A 20908-nucleotide genomic window follows, 5' to 3' on the forward strand; every position below is an offset into this window, starting at 1 on the left:
TGCTCTGAGCCGGCGGACAGAAGACAACCCTGTTATGGTATAACCCGGATTTCAAGGGTTAATACCAGATGAAAGATGCCCTGAATACGGGATCAGCAACACATGAACCCAGTTAATTCCCCCCAAACATGAGACCAAGCTCCATCTTGAGGGTAAAACAGAATGTTTTTTATTGAGGGCTATATGCCCAGTATTTATGCAAGTCTTCCACCTGGTTGACACTCCCTAGGAGACCAGATGGGGGATTGGAAGAAGATAGTACATTAGATAGGGGGAAGATGCCCTTTTACAGGATACAATAGAATTGCATTACTTAACCAAATAAACAATTAAACACAAGAAAACAAGGGAGACCTTCTTGACACCTGGCAGTCTGATTAAACAATGTGAACGCTTATCACTTAAACTTAATTACAGTAAACAATAGCTGATGTCAGGAAACCTGTTTTCAGAAAATAGTTTCTCAAAGCTGAACAAAGTTAACCCTTCCAGTACTGACAGAGGGGTCTGTCACACGGCTCCCTCCTGGTGGGACACTCCGGCAGACCCGGCTGGGTCCCCTGATCGGAGAGAATCTCCTTAGGGAACCCGACCCTAGTAAAAACCTTAACCAGGGCATCAGCTACTGTCTCTGCCTCTATATTAGACAGTGCTACTGCCTCTGGGTAACGAGTGGCATAGTCCACCACGGTGAGAATATACTTCTTACCTGATGGACTAGCTCTGGCCAGTGGACCCACAATGTCAACGGCTATGCGGGAAAAGGGTTCCCCAATGATAGGCATAGACATAAGCCTAGCTTTTGGGTGATCCCCCCGCTTACCCACCCGTTGACAGGTGTCACAAGTACTACAATATACCCGCACATCTCGGTTAAAATTAGGCCAGAAGAAATTTTGGGTGATCCTATGAGCTGTGTGGCGGGACCCTAGATGGCCAGCTAATGGTACATCATGCCCAATCCGCAGAATCTCTTGCTGGTATTTCGCAGGCACCACCAGCTGCCGATTCTGCGGAGGGGCAGTACTTTTCTGGGCAGGTTTAGGGATTCTATATAGCCTATCCCCCACCACTCATAACGTTCCCCATCTACCCCCTCTTCTCCAGCATCTGCCCTAGCCCTGTACTTCTGAAGGGTCGGATCTTCCCTCCCGTACGTCTCTGGGGTATCCCAGCCTAAGGGGGCCTGATCTAGGGTACACGTCGGGGGAGAGAGTCTTACCTGGGTCTCAGCAGCAGGTGGGTCGGTCTCGGCGGCACGGGTCTGGGCACGGGTAGTCACAGGGTTAACATCAGCGGGACCCATCGGAACGTAGGCAGAAACAAGGGGGGCCAAGTCATTTCCAAGGAGAACATCAGCTGGCAAATCCTTCATGACCCCCACATTCACATGTCTAGCGCCCACTCCCCAATTCAAATGTACCCGGGCAACAGGTACACGGAACACAGCGCCCCCTGCTACCCTCACAGCCACAGTGTCTCCGGTGTGCTGGTTCTCGGACACCAAGTTCTTTTGGAGCAAGGTCATGGTAGCACCAGTATCTTGTAGACCACTCACCTCCTTCCCATTCACTTTAACCAGTTGCCGGTGCTGTTGTCGGTTATCCCCGTGGGCAGCTTGCACGGGATCTGCTTCATGTAGGATGCCCCAGCATTCTTACTCCTCTACGCAGTGGGCAGCAGGCTGAGGGTTACGTGGGTTTCCGCCGGCGGGTCTCCTCCAGGACTGTGCTTGTTTCGTTGTGTTTAGGGGACACTCTGGTCTTTTGTGCCCTAGTTGCTTACATCCAAAGCACCGAATCGGTTGTGAGTAGTCCCGTGAGTTGAACCGGGCTGTCTGAGGATAGTTAGTGGCTGGAGGCGGTGTGGTAGAGCGGTGCGCCGGGGGTTGGTAACTGGTAGCTGCTGGGGTGACTGTGGGTCGGTACTCCACTCTGGCAGGGGGCTTAGTGGTAGCAGTGTCCAGTTTGCGGGCATCCGTATACTCATCTGTCAGGCGAGCAGCTTCATGCAGGGTTTACGGTCCCGAACCCACTCTCTAACTCCTGCTGATAACTTGTCAAAGCAATGTTCCAACAGGAATAGCTGCAGCACCTCTTCCCCAGATACGGCTTGGCACCCGGCCATCCATGAGCTGCTGTGCGGTGCACCTTACATGCCCACTCAACGTAGGAATCTCCAGCTAGTTTAACAGTGTCTCTGAACCGCCTCCTGTATGCCTCCGGTGTAATCGCATACCTGGAGAGCAGCGCCTCTTTTACAGCATTATAATCCCCAACTTCCTCATCTGGAATGGCCCGAAAAGCTTCGCTGGCCCGGCTGGATAATTTTCCGGATAGTATCGTGACCCAGTCCTCTGCGGGTACCTTGTGTAGGGCACATTGCCTCTCAAAATCCGCAAGGTATCCATCAATCTCTCCTTCTGTTTCCAAAAAGTTTTTAAAAGCTGCAAAATGTACTTTTCTTTTTTTCACTGGGGTTGCGGTGACTTGGGTTGCTGCATCACCGCTTTGGCGAAGTAGGTTGGCCTCCACAGCTGCTATGACCCGGTCGATAATTTCGGCAGACGGGTTGGGGCCATAATGTGCCAGTCTTATTTTAACCGCCGGTCAAAGCTTGCTTCTTCGGGGGTTCTGTCTGATATGCTGGGCTCATTGGTTCCTTCTCCATCTCGGTCAGTATTGTAATAATCTCCCTCTTCCTGAGGCTACTGGCCTGTCGGCCCCTTTGTTCTAGCGGGTCTTTGGCCCCTTTGTTCTAGCAGGTCTTTAAGGGTGTCTCTTTTCAGCCTTTCATACGGAATTTCCATTAGGTCCGGATGTGTACTTGCTCTTCTGGGCGATGAGGACCATCCCGTTGCTTGCCACCAATTGTTATGGTATAACCCGGATATCAAGGGTTAATACCAGATGAAAAATGCCCTGAGTACAGGATCAGCAACACATGAACCCAGTTAATTCCCCCCAAACATGAGACCAAGCTCCATCTTGAGGGTAAAACAGAATGTGTTTTATTAAGGGCTATATGCCCAGTATTTATGCAAGTCTCCCACCTGGTTGACACTCCCTAGGAGACCAGATGGGGGGTTGGAAGAAGATAGTACATTAGATAGAGGGAAGACGCCCTTTTACAGGATACAATAGAATTGCATTACTTAACCAAATAAACAATTAAACACAAGAAAACAAGGGAGTCCTTCTTGACACCTGGCAGTCTGATTAAACAATGTGAACGCTTATCACTTAAACTTAATTACAGTAAACAATAGCTGATGTCAGGAAACCTGTTTTCAGAAAATAGTTTCTCAAAGCTGAACAAAGTTAACCCTTCCAGTACTGACAGAGGGGTCTGTCACAAACCCGATCAAATACGATCGGGTTGACACCCCCTGCTAGTGGCCACAAATCTGCAGGGGGTGGCATTGCACCAGCAGTTCACAAGAGCTGCTGGTGCAATGATAAATGACGACAGCGTATGCTGTCGGCATTTATCAATGTGCGGCGAACATGATACGCTACATCGTATCATGTCTGCTCGCACATTAATAAATATACCCCAATGACTTAATTTACAATATACAATACAATATAGTACAATACGTAACAGTTTAAAATACAAAACAACAGTAATAAATCATTATATATATTGAAAGCTAAATCATTCAATTGGACATATAAAACAGTGTGAACCATATTTGGTTTAGTGGTATAAGTTAGGGTTATAGTGAAATAATTCATACAATGTAATTCTAAGTATAAAAACATAAATTATGCTTACCTGATAATTTCATTTCCATCATGGGGAGGAGAGTCCACTGCTTCATTCATCACTTGTCGGAATTTAAAACCTGGCCACCAGGAGGAGGCAAAGACACCCCAGCCAAAAGCTTAAATACCTCCCTCACTTCCCTCATCCCCAAGTCATTCTGCCAAGGGAACAAGGAACAGTAGGAGAAATTTCAGGGTATAAATGGTTCCAGAAGAACAAAAATAAATTTAGGTCCGCCCACCAGAGAACGGGCGAGTGCAGTGGACTCCCCCCCCCCCCTTCCCTGATGGAAATGAAATTATCACGTAAGCATAATTTATGTTTTCCATCTAAAGGGGAGGAGAGTCCACTGCTTCATTCATCACTTGTAAGAACAAATACTCAAGCTCTAAAGGACACTGAATGGAGAAAACAAGAGGGTCAAGGAGGCCCTATACTGAGGGCACAACAGCCTGCAGAACCTTTCTCCCAAAAGCTGCTTCCGCCGAAGCAAAAACTATATGTAAGGATGACCAAGTGGCCGCCTTACAAATCTGCTCCATAGAAGCCTCATTCTTAAAGGCCCAAGAAGAGGCCACAGCTCTAGTCGAGTGAGCCGTAATCCTCTGAGGAGGCTTGTGTCCCCCTTTCTCATAAGCCAGATAGATCATACTAATCAACCAAAAGGATAGAGAAGTTGCAGAGGCCCTCTGCCCCATGCGCCTTCCAGAGTACACAACGAATAAAGACAACGTCTGTCTGTACTCCGTCTTGGCTTGAATATAAAACTTCAAGGCTCGAACCACATCCAGATTATAAAGTAACCTCTCCTTCGAAGAGGAAGGGTTAGGACACAAGGAAGGAACCACTATTTCCTGGTTAATGTTACGACTCAACACTACCTTGGGAAGAAATCCCAAACCGGTTCGCAGAACGGCTCTGTCAGCATGAAAAACTAAGTAAGGAGGCTAAAATTGTAAGGCTGCCAATTAAGAGACTATGCGTGCCGATGCAATAGCCAATAACAACAGGACCTTCCATGACAGAATCTTAATGTCCAGGGCATGCATAGGCTCAAACGGAGCCCTCTGCAAAACCTTATGCACCAAGTTTAAGCTCCATGGAGGAGCCGGATTCCTGAAGACCGGCCTAATTCTAACCAGATCCTGACCAAAGGACTGAATGTTAGGAAGCACTGCAAGCTTCTTATACAACAGTACCGATAAAGCCGAGATCTGTCCCCTTAGGGAACTGGCGGCAAGACCCTTATCCAGACCATCCTGGAGAAAGGCCAAGATCCTGGATACCTTGACCGTGTGCCATGGATATCCTCGTTCCACACACCAGGACAAGTAGGTCCTACACATCTTGTGGTAGATGTGTCTAGTGACCGGCTTCCTGGACTGGACAAGAGTGTTGATCACTCTCTCCAAAAAACCTCTTTTGGCTAAGACTAGGCGTTCAATCGCCACGCAGTCAGCCTCAGAGAATCAAGATTTTGATGTAGAAAAGGACCTTGAACTAGCAGGTCCTTGCGACAAGGTAACTTCGACGGCGGATATGATGACATCGCCACTAGATCCGCAAACTACGTCCTCCATGGCCACGATGGAGAAATCAGAATAGCTGAAACTTGCTCCTGCGTGATGCAGGCCACTACTCGAGGTAGAAGAGGCAACATTGGAAATATGTACATTAGGTTGAAGTCCCAGGGTACCGCCAAGGCGTCTATCAGTTCCGCCTGGGAAACCCTGGATTGCGACCCGTATCTGGGTAGCTTGCAATCGAGTCTGGACACTATGAGATCTATTTCCGGTGTCCCCCATCTGCTGCAGATCTCCGCAAACATCTCGGGGTGGAGAGACCATTCCCCTGGATGAAACGTCTGTCTGCTCAGAAAATCCGCTTCCCAGTTGTCCACACCTGGAATGTGGATCGCTGAGAGCAAACAATTATGAGTCTCTGCCCAATCCAGAATCCGAGATACTTCCCTCATTGCTAGGGAGCTTCTCGTCCCCCCGGTGCCCACTGAGGTGATGCTGTCCCATTGGAATCTGATGAGTTGGGACGACCCCAGAGGGGGCCAAGCCTTCTGAGTGTTGAATATCGCTCAAAGTTCCAGAATATGTATAGGTAGACTCAATACCTCTTGAGACCATCTGCCTTGTGCCTTTCTGGCACCCCAAACAGCTCCCCATCCAGATAGACTCGCATCCGTGGTTACAATCTCCCAGGATGGTCTCAGGAAGGAAGTCCCCTGAGACAACTGGCCCGGACGGGCCCACCAAGACAGGGACTCCCTCACCGGTCTTTCCAGAGATATCTGTTGGGACAAATCTGAATGATTGCCGTTCCATTGTTTCAAGATGCACAGCTGAAGAGGTCTGAGATGGAACCTGGTGAAGGGGATGACATCTATGCTGGATACCATGAGCCCGATTACCTCCATACAGATGCCACAGATGCCCTGGAGGATGTCTGCAGGGCTAGACAGTTGAACGCAAGCTTGCAACGACTCTGGTCTGTCAGAAATATCTTCAACGCAGAAGAATCTAGTATCGTACCCAGGAACTCCACCCTGTTGCTAGGGACCAATGAACTCTTTCCTTCGTTAATCTTCCACCCATGGGACCGAAGTAAAAGGAGGAGAACTCTCAAATGATCCTCCGCCAGACTGTAGGATAAAGCCTGGATCAGGATATCGTCCAGATACAGAGCCACTGCAATCCCTCTGGCTCTTGCTACTGCGAGAAGAGCTCCCAAAACCTTTGTGAAGACTCTTGGGGCGGTCGCCAGGGCCACAAACTGGAAGTGCTGGTCCAGGAAGGCGAACCTTAGAAATTTGAAGTGATCCTTGTAGATTGGAACATGAAGGTAAGCATCCTTCAGGTTTATAGTCGTTATAAATTGCCCCTCTTGAACCAGGGGCAAAATGTACCTGATCATCTCCATCTTGAACGATGGGACTGACAATAACTTGTTTAGGGCCTTTAGGTCCAGAATTGGTCGAAAAGTGCCCTCCTTCTTTGGGACCACGAAAACGTTTGAATAATACCCCAGACCTCTTTCTGCCGGAGGAACTGGGACACACCCCAGGAAGGCGTCTCTCTTTTCTGGTCTTGATGAGATGTTTGACAGAAGAAACCTGCCTCTGGGCAGATACGATTTGAAACCTATCCTGTACCCCTAGGCGACGAGCTCCAGGACCCAAAGGTCTGTAATGTTTCCCCTCTAGGCCCCCGCAAAAAGAGATAGTCTGCCCCCTACCTGGTCAAAGGACGTGTCGGGGGCTGCCCCTTCATGCCGACATTAACTCGGCAGGCTTCTTGTTCTGCTTGGACTTGTTCCAAGAGTTTGCTGCTTCCAAGATCCCTTGGATTGCTCAGATTTTGCGGAAGGCTGCTGGCGCTGAGACTTGTCTGCACAAAAGGGACGAAAAGTAGATCCCTTAGGTTTGGCTTTCTTATCCTGAGGTAAGAAGGCACCCTTGCCACTGACTGTCAGTGACTGTATATATGATAGAATCCAGGCCCAGGCCAACCAAAACCATCCCCTTGAATGGTAGGGAAAGCAAGCTAGACTTAGACGTCATGTCAGCAGACCACGATTTTAGCCACAGAGCCCTGCGAGCTACAACAGAAAACCCTGACATCTTAGCATTCAGGCGAATAATCTGCATGTTAGCATCACAAATGAAGGAATGTGCTACACTTAAGGCTTTGATTCAATCCAAAATATCTTAGGGGGGTCTCCACCTTGACCATTGCTGATAGTGCATCACACCAATAGGTAGCCGCACCAGCCACCGCAGCGACTGCCGCTGCCGGCTGGAAAACGAACTCTGTCAACTGGAACATCTTTCGCAACATGGACTCCATCTTTTTATCCATGGGTTCCTTAAAAGAGGAGCTATCCTCAAACAAAATGGTTGTTCTCTTAGCGAGCGTGGAGATAGCACCATCCACTTTAGGGACGGTTCCCCACAGTTCAAGCTGCGCGTCCGGAATTGGGAAAAGCTTCTTAAAAGAAGACGAGGGAGAAATGGCCAACCCAGTTTCTCCCATTCATTCTTAATAATGTTCGCCATTTTGATAGGAACCGAGAAGGCCTGGGTCACTACCCTGTCCTCGTAAACCCTATCCAGTTTAGGGATCGAAGCTTCCTCCGGGAGTTTCGGTTCCAGAACCTTCAGCGTAGCAAGCACTTCCTTGAGCAGGAAACACAAATGCTTCATCTTAAATTTGAAATATGGTTCCTCCACGGACAGATGCCTAGAAGTAGCCGATTCCAACCCAGAAGCGACATCCTCCGATAAGTCGGAATTGTTCTCCTCAGCAGATAATCTGTCCAAGATATCCATCGGAGTCGAAGACCCCTGAGACGGATAGCAGTGCCGTACCTTCCGCTTGCGCTTAGTAGGACAAGGCATTGCATTTATGGCTGCAGAAACCGCCATCTGCAACTGATCGGCGAAGTCTGGAGGCCAAAGGGCCCCTCCCGTGGGAGGGTTAGTAATCGGAGATGCTTGTAGGGAACGCACCTCAGTCGTTCTAAATACTTTATTCTTTTTGAAAGTAGTAATATTGTCATAACATGTGGAACAGAGCTGTAACAGTGGTTCCACCGGAACCTACTCACAGTATACACAGTTAGTAGGTTTAGATAAAGGAGTATCCTCCAACATATCAGAGTCCTCCATAGCTTGCGCCTTTATTACGGAGTTGATAATTGATTAAATGGCACCTTTATATCCCAATGGCCGGGGCACTCACCACCTCCTATGACCCGGACTACAAGAAACACCCTTCGTCTCCTCCTAACACAGGTGGAGAAAGAGGAAGTTACTGAGGCCACACCCGGTCACATTGAGTGCCATGCAGGACCGCCCCTGCACTGAGCGAGAGATGAGCCAAAAAAGTCTGCCTCAATCTCTCTCTGACTGTTCCACACTGACAGAGCCTCATCTCACACAAGTGCAGCAAAAAACACAATAAACATTAATATGTATATTAAAATCCCTCCTGTTTTATAAACCCCTTCCGAGGGTATTACCCTAGATTCTATACAGATAAAAGGAGTCACACTGTGACCCTGTCTTCTTGCGTTATCACATATACAGGTATATAAAATGAAACAATCTTACCAGAATCAACGCCGTGGAACAGGAACACGGCCCTTCAAGTGTGACAGGTTAGTAGCATCGCTCCTGACATGGACTTGAGAGAATAAAAGCAGGCAGCGAAACTCGTCAACGCTGATTGCTTAAGGAGCTGTTAATATAAGTCGGGATGGTTTCACAGAAGAACTCCCCCTGCATCTCCGGACTTTCACCCATGCTCTCACTCAGAGGCTGACAGGACTACTTAAAACTCCAGTCTCATTGCAAAGAGTACTACCCTCCATAAGAGACTACTCCGAATCTTCCGACACTTCTCTGCCAACCTCCTGTGACCAAAGGCAAAGAATGACTGGAGGATGAGGGAAGTGGGGGAGGTATTTAAGCTTTTGGCTGGTGTGTCTTTGCCTCCTCTTTGTGGCCAGGTTCTAAATTCCTACAAGTGATGAATGAAGCAGTGGACTCTCCTTCCCTTTAGATGGAAATAAACTAAGAGCAAGTGGATTATGAATTAGATATATTAAAAATCAAATTTATTTTTAATATATTATTAATATAAAAGTGGTACATTTAGTTATATGTGATTATTAAAGTGTAGATAATGTGAATAAAGTAAAGTGAAATAAAATAAATTAAACTAAATGATGATCAGACCATAATTGTCTTGTATAGGGATAGTTTATCAGTATGCTTAGTGTGTATACACATAACATGGAACTATTATAGTCTATTCTAATCTGACAAAAACATTCTATTTCTATATTTATACCTCTAGGGGTTAGAGTTTTAAATTGATATATTCATTTAGTTTCTAATCTTAATATATTTTTGTGTTTATCTGTTCCTCTTCAGTTTACTCTGACTTTAGCAATACCAATACAAGATAAAACAAAATGAATTTGCATTATTGCAATCTCGGAAATGTCTTGGTATAGGAAGATCTTTTTTCCTTTCTTTTTCATGGTTTTCAATTGACCAGATGTGCTCTCTGATCCTATCGCGTAGGGGTCTTTTGGATTTTCCTACGTACTGTTTTCCGCATTTGCATTCTAATAGGTACACTATATTTTTGTCAGTACATCTTATAGTGTCATGGATTTTAAAACTTTTATCTGTTATAGTTGATTTAAATTCTTTTGTCTTAGCGTGATTACAGGCCTTACAATTAAGGCAGGGATAGAAGCCTTTCACATTGTTGCCTAAAAGATCTGTTTGCTTTTCTTTTTTTCAATTGAGTGGGGGCTTAGATAGATTTTAAGTTTCGTGCTTTTTTTATAAACAATGTTTGGAAATAATGGCAAAAAAATCACCTAACCTATCGTCGCTTCTAAGTACTGGCCAATGTTTTTTTTTATAATATTTTCTATTAAATACCTATTTTGACAGTAGGTGGTAATAAATGGAACAAATAGTAAGAGAGGACAATATACTATTTGTTCCATTTATTACCATCTACTTAAATAGGTATTTAATAGAAAATATTATAAAAAAATATTGGCCAGTACTTAGAATCGATAGGTTAGGTGATTTCTTGCCGTTATATCCAAACATTGTTTATAAAAAAGCACAAAACTTAAAATCCATCTTAGCCCGAAAGTCCCCTACGTGATAGGATCAGAGAGCACATCTGGTCAATATAAAACCACAAAAAAGAAAGGAATAAAGATCTTCCTATACCAAGACATTTCCGAGATTGCCATAATACAAACAATTTTTAAAAAACTTATACTGGTATTGATAAAGTCAGAGTAAACTGGAGAGGAACAGATACAGGCATACCTCAAAAAACAAAAGGAGAGAGGAGCGCAACCACTCTAAGAGTAAAAGTATATAATATAAATCACAAAGCGCAAATAAAAACAAACGTACAGGATACTGAAATAAAACAAGCAGTTAGTGTATATCACCACAGGTTCTCTGCTACAAGGCAAAGGAGTGTTTGCTTTTAAACCGCTTGATCCTTCCTGCAGTCTTAGCGTAATGCCACAAGGATGTTAATGCTCGTGTCGGCAGGACTTGTTGAACTCCTCAACGCGTTTCTTTGGGTTTCCGACCCAACTTTTTCAAGAGGTAATAGTTTAAGAGATGGATCTCTTAAACGAGCCTTCCTTTTTAAAACGAGCACGCTGTCAAAAATGAGATACGTGACAGCGTGTGATAGGTTGACTACGTGTCGGCTTATGATTGGCTACAGAACGCCTATAGCATATCGGCAACAATCTGTCATAACAAAATGCGCTACTCCACATTTATAAGTAATGACATAATAAACAAAAAATGGACACATACCTGTATGTTTAAAATATGCTATACAGCTTAGTACTATACACATATGAACGTGTAACTGGGTAATGATCGTAACTGTAGAATAAAGAGGAATAACATAAGTGGAGGTAAATAAAAACAATGCGCTGCACAAGATACAATGGTAATGAAACATTATAAAAAGGCACCAGTAATTGATAACAATGTACATGCAAAGTAAATAGAAATTGATTAAAACAGTACATTTTGAACAGAAGACTGGTTGGAAAACACAATGGTAATAGAACCTATATAAAACATTGTGAAATCCACCAGTGAATAAAAACAAAGTGCACCTAAAGCAGATAGTTGCATATTTGGGTAGAGAAATACAAAACAGAATCTAAAGTAGTAAAACTAAACTGCAGAATAAATGAGGGAATATTGATAACAAAAAATGCAAAGGATATTGTTGGACTGACTATATAGGCGGACCATTAATGAGTAATGAATAGACTATATGAACAACCATATTCTGAAACTCTAAGGCTAAAATGTTGTAGGGAAGGGAATATATACAGTATATAAAAAATTATATATATAAAAAAATCATTATAGTAGGATCTCTACTTCCTTATATAGCAAATGATATATATATATATATATATATATATATATATATACACAAGAAACTTCTATACGGCATATTAAAACGGATGGTACAAAAAAACAGATAGATAAATGAATCTGCAAGTCCACAAGTCCTGCCGACACGAGCATTAACATCCTTGAGTGGCTCTGCTCCCCTGAGACTAAAAGGTGTTCCGGTTACGCAAAGACTGCAGGAAGGATCAAGCGGTTTAAAAGCAGACACTCCTTTGGCTTGTAGCAGAGGACCTGTGGTGATATACACTTTTATTTGCACTTTATGATTTATATTAAATACTTTTACTCTTAGAGTGGTTGCGTTCCTCTCTCCTTTTGTTTTTCAAGTTCCCTTTGGGAGGTGGATCACAGTCCTCTCCGTGTTATTGGAGCAGCACCCACTGGCATCACTCCTGAGTCTAACATTTGAGTCCTAAGATACCCTATTGGAAAAGACACTTCCTACATTCTATCCTATGCAGGAACTTACTCACCAACAGGTGTGATATTTATTGATCTGGTTTTCTGTATACAGATCATTTTGACTTGTCATCATTGTTTGTTTTTCTGTTTGTATTTACAATATACTACTCACATCCAATTTTTTTATTCCGTAGTTGGGAAGCGCAGCTCATATTAGTTTTTCACAGTATACACAAAAATCTATTAAGATTAGAAACTAAATGGATATATTAACTTGAAACTCTAACCCCTAGAGGTCTAAATCAAGAAATAGAAATAGGATATTTTTTGTCAGATTAGATTAGACTATAATAGTTCCATGTTATGTGTATGCACACTAAGCATATTGATAAACTATCTCTATACAAGACAATTATGGTCTGATCATCATTAATTTAATTAATTTTATTTCACTTTACTTTATTCACATTATCTACACTTCAATAATCACATATAACTAAATGTACCACTTTTATATTAATAATATATTAAAAATAAATTTGATTTTAGTATATCTAATTCATAATCCACTTGCTCTTAGTTTATTTTATACTTAGTTAGATAGTATGCATTCTTTCACTATAACCCTATAACTTTGACCTTATACCACTAAACCAAATATGGTTCACACTGTTTTATATATCCAATTGAATGATTTAGCTTTCAGTATATATTGATTTATTACTGTTGTTTTTTATTTTAAACTGTTATGTATTGTTCTATATTGTATTGTATATTAAGTCATTATCTATGAAGTCTGAATTTGTCTATATCTGTTTGCTTATATATCAATTCATTATAGTATTTCAGTAGTCTGTAGGCAATCAATCATTCCGCTATAATCCTGTAATATATATATACTCCAGAAATTAAAGCCAGCATGTTTTTATTCAAACATATGACAAAATGGGAGGATACCACTTTAATAACAGGGTATATAGGGTAATGAATGGACCGTATGAATAGAACGTGAGAAAGGCACATCTGCCGAAAAGCGTTGCTCCGTTTTTGGCCCTCCTAGGCTTCCATAGTTTGCAAACCTTGACTGTAGTGACGGCCGCTATCACAAATGAGCGAGCGTTCTAATTTGCAACACTACACTTTTCTAAACTACCATTGACAACATTTGGAGGCCACACACGAGGCTCCTGGATTCGCACCATAACAAAGGTGCCCTATTACAAGTGAGGACTCATCTTCCACACACGGAGTAAGTACTGAGTTACACCTTATTTGTTTGCACTTTCATACTTTTGACGAGGATTCCCTGTCTCACTGCAGGATCCCTGGATTACCCTCTTCTCTGGCTGATTTACATCAGGATCTCCAGAGTTCACATTACCATATCGCTTGTTATTATGTGACAATGTTTGTTGTGCTCCGCTCTTGTAGATTATTTTAACCTGTTTTATCTGTATTTTATTTTTTAATCCAGTGTTTTTTATAATAAATGTTTTTTACTATCCCATAGCCTGATACTTCATATATTTAGCTTGGTAGCGCCATAGTTTTTAGAACTCTTTTTGTGTTTTTACACACTAAAGCTCTATATCTTGTTTTGTGTTTGTAACTAGGGATTGTTTTGGGAGATTCCTTTTATCTGTGGCATGATTTGTATTATCACTCTTAGTGCAGTGATCTATTTTTTGTTCTATAGAGATTTATTATGGCCAAGAATGCTAAACAGTTTCTGCAAACTCCCACTTTGTTATATATAAAGCTTGAGAAACTGCCATTTTCAAATTGACCATGTCATATCTGGAGGATCAAATGAACAATCATACTTTCTAGCATACAGATTGAATATAACAAGAGGTTTAATACAGGATGTGAGAACTCTGGGCCAGCGAGAAGCTGCAGCTACTTGGACTTTCCTATCAACTTCTTATATGTTTTGTTAAGATGGTCATATGAAAACACTGCAACTCTAGCTCCTAACATCCATCCAGCTAAGCTAAGTAACTATCTGGCTACCTTATATGAAAACTATTTATAATAGATTTGAAGGATTAAGGTTCCAAGAACGATGCTTAGTGCACCTGGTCCCAAGAATATGACAGCTATGGAATCACCCATGGTATATATCTGGACTCAAAAGCCTCCTTGTAGCAGATCATATTCTTCCCCTAAATTGGCAGTAATATTCTAAAAAAAAAATTCTCAAAAGCCAATGGTAGCTTTTATTTTTATCTCAACTGCAGATACATAGTATTGATTATAAATTGCAGCCAATTAAATCAAACAGTATGACGGTGGCCCAGAAGCATAGTACCAGCAAATTGGTAATGAGCATCACCTTGGGTAATGGTAATATGTTTGCTGCCCCCCCCCAATACAATCTAACAATAATTTCCGCCTACATCATACATAACTCTCCTATTTTATAAACCGTGCACAAAATTTAAACCCTTTTACTACTAATAAACAAAAGAAAAAAGGAAAAAAGTTAATGTGCTCCATTTATTATTTGGCAGTTTGACAAGGTTTGCTGTAATGAACCTTGTCAGGGAGACTCAATACATACAGAGAAAAGTGCACTCACAGGAATGAAGACCAGTTCAATACCACTGTTAGCCTGTTCTATGGCAATTTAATACCTGGGTGCAATTTCTTTTAGCCAGTAATGCTTTTCACAGAGTAGAATAGTAGTAGTATATCAGTCTGATCCCACCTATTGCGGTCAGTCCAGAGGAATGTGGCTGCACCTCACTGACTAGGCCGATAAGAGTCCAAACGATCATCTGGGGTTGTCATGTTCCTTGTTCAGAGGAAAATTGCCAGGAATTTCGGAGCTGGGCTGTACTTAATTGGCAGGATCAGAGACTGATATACTTAAGGAAAGTTTTCCTCTGTGAAAAGCACACTGGTCTAAAAGAGGCTGCTCCTGGGTGGTAAATCGCCATAGAACTAGCTGATGAGCTGTTGTTCGTTCCTGGTAGAGTGCTTCTCTCTTTGTATGCAAACTAATATAAACCTTGTTAGCCGAGCCTCACAGCAGCAGTATGCTACTCACATTTAACATTGCCCAATCCGCTTTAGGTGGAGAACAGATTAGGGAAAAGCGGCCTTAAGACCGCTTCTACTTAACTAGCATTTCAGGCATGCTCTGAACGAGTCTGAATTGCCAGGGGCTCTGAAACAACTATCGCAGCTTGATAATTGGAGTCCAAGGTGTGAGCTTTTTAAGGGCATGGGGCGTGCACATGCTGCACTTGTATTGAGTGGATCCTATTTGCTTGAGTGACAACGCTTCAACAATTAATACATTTATCAACGTACGAGGAGTAAGTCTTTTCCATGTTCATCAATGCCAGGAACAACATTTTCAATGGGTTGAGCATGTCTAAAATGGAAGGCAGCCCTTGGAACACCAACATCACTAGGCCATTCTTCTGCTTCTGGGAGGCCAATTACACTGTGTGAGAGAGAGACAGTAGCCATTAGCAATCATATGAAGGGAACATGATTTACTTATCAACTTCTAAAAACTGCAGAAAATAACCCACAGTACTTGGCTATCTGCAACAAACAATGGTGTTTTTTAGCATACATTTAGCAAAGTAAGATATCACATCCAATTGGATACCAATATTAATAGGGCATTAAACACTTTGAAATTGTCGTATAAAATTTTAATTGCATGTGGTAAAATAACTTTGCAATATAGTTTCTTTATTTATTTTGTCCCCTTTTTCTATAATTTAATTCTGAAAATTGTGAGCTTTCCTGTAACACTGCTATGTTAACCACAGTCATTGTTTGCACGAAACTTAGATTACAACATGGCAACCCCTACTGCTTTGTGGATGTGAAATGCTAGTTTTTTTTTCTCATTATTTAAACAAATAATATAGTTTAAAAACACATCTACATGCTATTTTCAAGCTAGTCTTTGCTTTGAATACATAATTCTAGTATTTATTTAGTGTTTAATGTCCCATTAACTGTATTAACTGTGTACTATAAACAATTTCTTTATTATTAATCTTCTCATTGAAAAATGGTGCAATAACATTGGGTAGAGTTATGTTCACTTTCCTATACTGATTATAGTAATTCTGCAAAATCAGGATAAGCATATCCCTGCAATCACTAGTCTGGGGTGTCCTCCATTATGCTATTTCGGCACTGTCTCACTCCTGAGGCACGCAGAAATAGTGTGGTCACGTCGGAAGAGGAGAGACAGGCACAGCCCAGGACACAGCTGCCATATAGGGTACGACTTTGGTCCTTAAGGGCTAAATGACCAACGCCATACTTTCTGCTCACTATTTGGGTTTTGAATAAACCTAGATGTTTAGGTTGTTTCCTAACAAAAGGGTTGATCACAATTGTTTTGATATTTGTTACCCATATAAAACAAAATGAATTTGGCTGATTTTGGGGATGATTGCTCCCAAAAAGGTTTTTTTACTTAGAAGGCAGAATTGTGAGCAGAGATTCTCAATTGATCACAATGCTATTTTATATCATTTGTTAAAACCCTTCTGTTAGGAATGAGTTTGCAGACGAAACTGGGAGATCTCCCGAATCTATAATAGAAATGGGGAGCTTTTATTTGCATGTGTGACATTTGCCTATTGTTATCCCAATACATCCTCAACATTCAGTGTTCATATTAATGCCATATGTATCTTGGCAGAATGAACAGACTTCTATAGGCACTTCAGGACACCAACAACTCCAAATGGTGTGTTTTTAGATTTAATTTTTTTATATTTGACTGTATTTCTCACTCACAATGTTGTTATTAAAAACTTAATTTATGCTTACCAGATAAATTCCTTTCCTTCTTGGCCGGGAAAGTCTTCAGACTTCATTCCTTACTGTTGGGAAATACAACACCTGGCCACCAGGAGGACGCAAAGACACCCCAGCCAAAGGCTTAAATATCCCTCCCACTTACCCTATCCCCCATGTTCATTCTGCCGAGGGAACAAGGAAAAGTAGGAGAAACATTGGGGTATAAAGGTGCCAGAAGAAATAATATAATAAGGGAGCCGCTCAACAAAAAATAAATTACGGGCGGGGTCGTGGACTCTCCCTGCCAGGAAGGAAAGGAGTTTACCTGGTAAGCATAAATGATTTTTTCCTTCCATAAGGCAGGGAGAGTCCACGACTTCATTCCTTACTGTTGGGTAAACCATATCCAAGCTCCAGAGGACACTGAATAAATAACGGGAGGGAACAAAAAAGAGGCGGACCCTATCCTGAGGGCACCACAGCCTGCAAAACCTTTCTCCTGAAAGCTGCTTCAGCCGAAGCAAACACATCAAACTTGTAAAATTTAGAAAAAGTCTTTAAGGAAGACCAGGTAGCTGCCTTACAAATCTGATCTATAGAGGCTTTGTTCTTAAAAGCCCAGGAGGAAGCCACTGCTCTAGTAGAATGAGCCGTTGTCCTCTCAGACGGCTGTAGCGCTACTGTCTCATAAGCTAATCGGATGACACTCCTCAACCAGAAAGATAGGGAAGTCGTAGTAGCCTTACGCCCCTTACACTTCCCTGTATAGATGTCAAAGAAAGAAGAAAATTGTCTGAACTCCTTAGCAGCCTGAAGATAGAACTTCAAGGCACGAACCTCATCTAGATTGTGAAGCAAGTGTTCCTTCGCTGAAGAGGATTAGGACACAAGGAAGGAACAACAATATATTGATTAATGCTACGATCCAACACCACCTTAGGGAGGAACCTTAATTTAGTACGTAAAACCGCCTTATCAGCATGGAAAACAAGATAAGGGGGGTCACATTGCAAAGCAGAAATCTCAGAAACTCTGCTCGCAGATGCAATAGCCAGGCAAAAAAAGAACCTTCCAAGATAACAATTTAATGTCAACAGTATGCATAGGCTCAAACGGAGCCTGCTGCAAAAAACACTAAGAACAAGATTTAGGCTCCAAGGCGAAGCCCCAGATCTAAACACAGGTCTGATCCTAGTCAGGGTCTTAACAAAGGATTGCACATTTGGAAGCTCAGTTAATCTCTTGTGCAGCAACATCAACAGGGCCGATATCTGTCTCTTCAGGGAACTAGCAGATGGACCCTTTTCCAGTCCATCCTGAAGAAAAGATAAAATTCTGGCAATCTTAACCTTATGCCAGGAAAAGCCACGCTCTTCACACCAGTAAAAGTAAGTCCTTCACACTTTATGGTAGATACGACGGGTAACACTCTCAGAGAACCCTCTCTTGGCTAAGACTAAGCATTCAACCTCCACGCAGTCAGCCTCAGAGAATCTAGATTTTGATGAATGAAGGGACCCTGTATCAGCAGATCTCTACGACAAGGTAACCTCGACTGAGATTAGGACATCCCCACCAGATCCGCAAACCACATCCTTCGATGGAGCAATCAGAATCACTGATGCTCGCTCCTGCTTGATGCGAGCCACCACATGAGGGAGAAGCGGTAATGGAGGAAAAAGATATATGAGTCTGAACCTCCATGGTACTGATAGGGCATCTATCAATTCCGCCTGAGGATTCCTCAACCTATACCTGGGTAGCTTGGTATTGAGGCGGGATGCCATGAGATCTATCGCCGGCATCCCCCACTCGCTGCATATCTCTGCAAACACCTCGGGTGGAGAGACCATTCCCCTGGGTGAAAGGATTGCCTGCTAAGGAAGTCCGCTTCCCAGTTGTCCACACCCAGAATGTGGATCGCTAACAGCGTACATCTGTGAGTCTCCATCCACTCTAGTATCTGAGATACTTTTCTCATCGCCAAGGAACTTCTCGTTCCCCCCTAATGGTTGATGTAGGCAACCAAGGTTATATTGTATGATTGGAATATGATAAACTGGGATGAACCCAGAAGGGGCCAAGCCTTCAAGGCACTGAAGATTGCCCAGAGTTCCAATATATTGTTCGGAAGGGAGGACTCTTCCTGAGTCCACAGTCCTTGTGCCTTTTTGGCACCCCAAACGGCTCTCCAGCCGGAAAGGCTAGCGTCTGTTGTGAAAATCTCCGAGGACGGTCTCAAGAAGCACGTGCCTTGGGACAGATGATCTGGACAGAGCCACCAAGAGAGCGAGTTTCTCGACAGGTTGTCCAGCACAATCTGTTGAGACAGATCTGAATGGTCGCCGTTCCATTGTCTCAGCATGCATAGTTGTAAGGATCTGAGATGTAATCTAGCAAAAGGAATGATGTCCATACAGGAGACCATGAGTCTGATCACCTCCATACACTGAGCCACTGAGGGTCTCAAGGAGGCCTGGAGGGCAAGACATGCAGTAGTTAGCTTGCAACGTTTTTGATCTGTGAGGAATAGTCTCATGAATATGAAGTCTATTATCGTAACCAGGAAATTCACCCTTGCACTTGGAGTAAGAGAACTCTTTTCCAAGTTTATTTTTCATCCATGTGATCGAAGAAGACTGAGAATGGACTCTGAATGTTCTTCCACTAGATGGTGCCTGTACCAAAATATCGTCTAGGTAAGGCGCTACTGCAATACCTAGTGTTCTGGCAACGGCTATCTGCTGGGGCTAGCATGACACACTTCAAGGCTTCAGTGTCCCTTCACACTGTTTATTGCAGCCAGTCAGGCAGTCACTCTTATATGTCTGCTGCACAGTGAGGCCGGTACAGTCACAGAGAAGAGGGTGATTTTTTTTTAACTGTCAGCCTACACATTTATGTTTACTATTGCAGAACAGCAGTAAAAATGTTTAGCTTCTCTGCTATTCCGTATCCATATGGGAACTGGGAGGGAGGGTTAAAGGTTAAAATGTGCCTGCACATGGTATGCAGGGAAACCAGAGGAAGACTGAAGAGCTCAGTATTAAAGATAACGATCTTCCCCTCTAGAGTGAAACTGTCAACAGTTACTTCTCACAATCCGTTTAAAGTGACAGTCTAGTCAAAATTAAACTTTCATGATTCAGATAGGGTATGCAATTTTAAACAACTTTCCAAATGACTTTTATCATTAAATTTGCTTTGTTCCCTTGGTGGTATTTTTGAAAAGCTAAACCTAGGTATGCTCAAACTGATTTCTAAACCGTTGAAAACCGCCTCTTAGCTCAGAGCCTTTTGAATGTTTTTCACAGTTAGACAGTACTAGTTCATGTGTGTTATATAGATAACATTGTGCACACTCCCATGGAGTTTTTTAGGAGTATGCACTGATTGGCTAAACTGCATGTCTGTAAAAAGCACTGAGATAAGGGGGCAGTCTGCACAGACTTAGATACAAGGTAACCACAGAGGTAAAACATATATTAATATAACTTTGTTGGTTAAGCAAAAACAGAATTTATGTTTACCTGATAAATTACTTTCTCCAACGGTGTGTCCGGTCCACGGCGTCATCCTTACTTGTGGGATATTCTCTTCCCCAACAGGAAATGGCAAAGAGCCCAGCAAAGCTGGTCACATGATCCCTCCTAGGCTCCGCCTACCCCAGTCATTCGACCGACGTTAAGGAGGAATATTTGCATAGGAGAAACCATATGATACCGTGGTGACTGTAGTTAAAGAAAATAAATTATCAGACCTGATTAAAAAACCAGGGCGGGCCGTGGACCGGACACACCGTTGGAGAAAGTAATTTATCAGGTAAACATAAATTCTGTTTTCTCCAACATAGGTGTGTCCGGTCCACGGCGTCATCCTTACTTGTGGGAACCAATACCAAAGCTTTAGGACACGGATGAAGGGAGGGAGCAAATCAGGTCACCTAAATGG

The 20908-nt window shown here is 42.8% G+C and overlaps 1 protein-coding gene across 1 annotated transcript in view; it reads right to left on the reverse strand.

Moving 5' to 3' along the window:
* The window catches only part of CDK6 (cyclin dependent kinase 6), a 919339-nt gene that overhangs the window by 13989 nt on the left and 884442 nt on the right, over positions 1 to 20908 (reverse strand). Inside the window, exon 7 of the mRNA XM_053714045.1 lies at positions 15494 to 15629. Within this exon, the coding sequence (XP_053570020.1) occupies positions 15494 to 15629 (136 nt within the window). The remainder of the gene's footprint in view (positions 1 to 15493; positions 15630 to 20908) is intronic.

The sequence above is a fragment of the Bombina bombina genome, chromosome 5 (assembly GCF_027579735.1).
Source record: "Bombina bombina isolate aBomBom1 chromosome 5, aBomBom1.pri, whole genome shotgun sequence".
NCBI lineage: Eukaryota > Metazoa > Chordata > Amphibia > Anura > Bombinatoridae > Bombina > Bombina bombina.